This window comes from Capsicum annuum, chromosome 8 (genome assembly GCF_002878395.1).
Source record: "Capsicum annuum cultivar UCD-10X-F1 chromosome 8, UCD10Xv1.1, whole genome shotgun sequence".
Lineage (NCBI taxonomy): Eukaryota > Viridiplantae > Streptophyta > Magnoliopsida > Solanales > Solanaceae > Capsicum > Capsicum annuum.
Window position 1 is genome coordinate 30,161,094 of NC_061118.1, and position 5,112 is coordinate 30,166,205.

The 5,112-nt window shown below is 34.7% G+C and overlaps 1 protein-coding gene across 1 annotated transcript in view; it reads left to right on the forward strand.

Annotated features, from left to right (window-relative positions):
• The first annotated feature begins 506 nt into the window (after positions 1-506).
• LOC107879003 (cyclin-A2-2-like) overlaps positions 507-5,112 on the forward strand; it is a 21,172-nt gene continuing 16,566 nt past the window's right edge. Inside the window, exons 1-2 of the mRNA XM_016726139.2 lie at positions 507-588; positions 691-758. Coding sequence (XP_016581625.2) covers positions 507-588; positions 691-758 — 150 coding nt within the window. The remainder of the gene's footprint in view (positions 589-690; positions 759-5,112) is intronic.

Sequence of the window (5,112 nt, forward strand, 5' to 3'; positions counted from 1 at the left end):
CTATAGCTATGGTATTTGCCCACCGGATCTATTACTTTTTGTACAAATCTCATGGAGGCCTTCTTATGTCAATACTTCAAACTATCTAGGATGTTGAAGTTGCGGGATGATATTGTTCATTTCCACTAATACCACAAAAAATCATGGTACGATGCTTGGGGAAGATTCAAGGAAGCACTTTTAAAATGCCCCACCTATGAGATGCCAGAGATGATGCTTCTCCAAATCTTTTATAGAGAATTGGACCAAAAAAATAAGGCCACAGTGGACAATGCATCTGGTGGATCATTTATCAACTCTTCATAGGGGATTATTTCAAAACTCTTAGACCAAATGGCAATTTGGTGTGAGGGTTGGGACATAGAAGATGTCGAGGTGGCCATGGGAGCTCCCTCCTCGTCCTTTGTGTACCATGATAAAAAAGACAAAGAGGAAGAGATGATATGAAGATGGTCAAAGTGATGTCATGTCTCAAACTCCTACTTGAGCATATGTTGGGTGACCAAATGGAAAGTGTAAGTGTGATAAGTGCAAAAGAAGTTAAACTTTGTGAAGATGCGGAGGAGGAGGTGATTGGTGAAAAGTTAGGTATGGTACTTAAGAGCTCGAAGGGTTTCCATCTTTTCCCACAAGGACAATACGAGAATCAAGGTTAGAACTGGGAAAGTCTAAGTATGGTACATTATGAAGGGAAAGAGGAAATTGATAGAGATATTTTGGCACGGATCTTAAGTAGTGTTGAGAAGACCGGTGAAATGGTAAATTAGATGCAAAGTGAATACTCCATGCTCTACCAAACGGTTATATCTCACTCCAATGCCATCCAACAAATAGAGGAAAAGTAAACCAAATATCAAAGTATCTCATGGAAAAGCAGAGTGAAGAAATACAAAATAGGGAGGAGACAAAGGTGAAGAGAAAAAGATTCAATGATGAAGAGCCAAAGTTAAGTGAGTTATTGATCGGAAAGCCAATAGTTGATGATTGTCAAATTATCTCTATGCCATCAAACCTCCTTCATCCTCTTTTCCTAAAATGGTTCTTGAGAAAGAGAGAGCACAATAAGCTCAACAAGTTTTTAGATAAATTTAGTACCCTTTCTATTAATATTCCTCTTATTGAGGCATTGCAAGATATGCCGGGGCATGCTAAATTTATGAAGGATATGATATAAAAAAAGAGGCTTGTGGAGGATAAAACAATAGAAGTGACACATCACTGTAGTTCTATTATGACAAGAAAATATATGGAAAAGAAGAATGACCCCAGTGCTTTTACAATCTCATGCATCATTAGCACGTTTATATTTGCTAAGGCATTGTGTGATCTTGGAGAAAGTGTTAACCTCATACCTTATGCTATATTTCACAAACTTGGATTAGAAAAACCAAAGCCCATAAAAATGAAGTTGCTCATGAATGATCGATCTATCAAAAAGCACATGGGAGTCCTCCATGATGTTGTAGTAAAAGTGGACTGGTTCATCTTTGACTGACTTTATTATTTTGGATTGTGCAATGGACGTCAAAATTCCTATTATCATTGGGAGGACATTTTTAGCTATCGAGAAGGCTTTGGTAGATGTGACGTCTGGAGAGATAAAGTTTAGATTAAATAATGAGGATGTATCCTTCAATGTGTGCAAGTCTATAAAAAAACCAATGGACTTACAAGTCATCTCGGTGATTGATGTTATTAATAGGGAAGTGTCAAACCACGTTGATGTGAGCTTGTTAAATGATTCTTTGGTTAGGGTGCTATAGAATTATGAAAGAGATAAAGTGGAGGAGTATGATGAGGTGGTAGAAACTTTAACAAGGCTTGGGTTTCACACCAAGAACCCAGTTAAGTTAGATCTTGATCTAAATAACTGCAAAAGTCAACCCGCAAAACCATCCATCCTTGAACCTCCCATGGATGAATTGAAAACGTTGCCGCCCCATATCAAATACATGTTCTTGGGGGAGGATGATACTTTACCAATCATCATTTCTAGTGACCTCAGTTCCCTTAAAGTAGATTCATTGAAGTTGGTGATAAAAAAATTATTCGGGCCATTGGTTGGACGATAAAGGATATCATCGAAATAGCTCCCAGCATTTTTTCGCACAAAAATAAACTCGAGCAAGATAACATACCAAGTATGGAACACCAAAGAAGATTAAACCAACCCATGCACGAGGTGGTAAAAAGGGAAATTATAGAGTGGCTCAATGTGGGAGTGATATATCCTATATCCAATAGCACTTGGGTGAGCCCGGTATAATATATTTCAAAAAAGGGCATAATGGTAGTCGAAAATGAAAAAAATAATCTCATCCCCATACAATCGGTCACCGAATGGTGAATATGTATAGACTACCAAAAATTGAACTCATGGACCAAGAAGTACCATTTTCCAATGCCTTTCATGGATCAAATGCTAGATAGGCTTGTTGGGAGAGGATGTTATTAATTCTATGATGGGTACTCGAGGTATAATCAAATTTGTATCACCCTGAAGGACCAAGAAAAGACAACTTTTATTTGCCCATATGATATATTTGTATTCAAGAGAATGCCTTTTGGGTTGTGTAATGCCCCGACAACCTTTTAACGTTGCATGTTGTTAATATTCTCAAATATGGTTGAAGACTCTATGGCAGTGTTTATGGATGACTTCTCGATAGTGGGTAATTCTTTTGAGTCATGCCTCAAACGTTTGAACAAAGTGCTTGAAAGGTGTGTGGAAACAAACCTTGTCTTGAATTGGGAGAAGTGTCACTTCATGGTCAAAGAAGGGATCGTCTTAGGCCACAAGATATCAGGAAAGGGAATTCAAGTCAATAAAACCAAGGTTGAGGTAATTTCCAAGCTTCCACCTCCTATTTCCGTAAAAGGTGTTCGAAGTTTCCTTGGCTATGCCTGGTTCTATCGACGTTTCAAGGATTTTTCAAGATAGCACACCCCATGTGTAAACTTATTAAGAAATAATCTAAATTTCACTTTGGTAAGGCATGTTTGAAAGCTTTCAAACATCTTAAGGAATTGCTCATTTGCCCCCTATTATTGTCGCCCCAAATTGGTTATCCCCGTTCGAGATAATATATGGCACAAATCGTATTGCATTAGGTGCGGTGCTAGGGAAGCACTAGAACAAGCTCTTTCATCCTATATACTATGCAAGAAAAACCTTGAATAATGTCCAACACAACTACACCGTCACTGAGCAAGAACTGTTAGCAGTTGTATATGTCTTTGAAAAGTTTCAGGCCTATTTGTTAGGCATGAAGGTAGTAGTGCATAAGGGTCATTCTACCCTTAAGTATCTCATATCCAAGAAAAAATCAAAGTCTCTTTTAATTAGGTAGATTTTGCTATTATAAGAGTTTAACTTTAAGGTGATAGATCAAAAAGGGTGTGAGAATCAAGTGGCTGATCATCTCTCTCGACTTGAAGAAAATAATGAAAAGCATGGGGAAATATAAATTAATGAAGGTTTCCCTAATGAATTGATCATGTCCATCGAGGGGAATAATAAAACATGATATGCCAACTTTTCCAACTATGTAACAAGTGGTGTACTCCCCGAGGGACTAAGTTACCATCAAAAGAAATGATTTTTGTTTGATGCAAAGTGATATTTATGGGATGATCCATTTTTGTTTCAGGAATGTGCTGATGGATTTATTAGGTAGTGTGTATGGATATTGAAATAAATGATATCTTGGAAGCTTGTCACTCTTTGCCTTACGATGGTCACCATGGAAAAATCTGGACTACCGCCAAGATTCTGCAATATGGATTTTCTTAGACTTCCATGCATAGAGATGCCATTGAATGGATTAAATTTTTTCATAAATGTCAAATGCATGGTGGTATTTCAGGCAGGCACTAGATGCCATTTAAGCCTAACCTTAAGGTGGAGCTCTTTGGTGTATGGGGAATTGATTTGATGGGTCCTTTTGTGAGTTTATTTAGGAACAAATATATTTTGGTAGCGGTTGATTATGCCTCCAAATGTGTGGAAGACGTTACGTCATTCCTGAAAAAGTGTATTTTCACAAGGTTCATCACCCATTGGGCCATCTATAGTGATGATGGCTCATATTTTTGTAATCGGGTGTTTGGTGCTCTTCTTCATTTTCTTTTTCTATTCTTACCATTGCTGTTAATTTATCTTCTAATTTTAATTCTTCTTTTTCTAACATTAGATATAAATGTTCACCTATTTTCTTATATCTTCTTCCTAGATTAAAAAATATTATTTTTATTTTTGATCCTTCGTGGTTTTCATATATTTTTTCATCTATTATAAATTCTTCTTTATTCATTTTATTGTGAATAGTTCATATTGATATATATATTCTAAACTATCTATTGTGATTCTAATTTTCATATTTCATCTTTTTGCGTATCTATTGAGTTTTTGCTAACTCCGGCAAATATATTATAATGTAGTCTTTTTATTCTTATTTTTAATTCTTTACGTTTTTCAGAAATAATTTGTTTTAATTCTTTGTATTGTTGTACTTTATTCATTTTAAATTATATTTATAATATCTTGGCGGATATCTAAATCTAATTTTATCATAATTAGGTGATATGTGTTTCATTCTTCTAGATTTTAAATGGTCTATTAATTTTGATTTTATACTAGATATTAATGTAATTAAGTAGGCTAATCTTTGTGTGTTTTCTTTTGTTTTATTTAGACTTATATAGTCTGAATAATTTCTAATTAAAGATTCTTTAATTTTTCTAAAAGCTTCTCTATTTTTAAATGGTCTTCGCATAGTTAATTTAATAATTTATAGGTAACTTCTAATAACTCTAACAACTCTAACATAAACTCTAACATATATCTCGCTTCCGTATTTTTGGAATTACTGGGCTCTGATATTTAATAGGTGGGTGCGGATGTTTAATAGATTTATTAGGTTTCTAATAAATCTATTTTTATTTGTGCGTGGATATTCCTTAAATTTTGTTTCGATATCTTTTAATGATTTACTTTTTTCGTAAGATATATTCATTAATTTATTTATTATTTTATCCTGTAGTAATTGCAGAGTTACAAATTTCTGTATAATAATTTATCCTATCTGTACTATAATGTATATCTAATTCTAG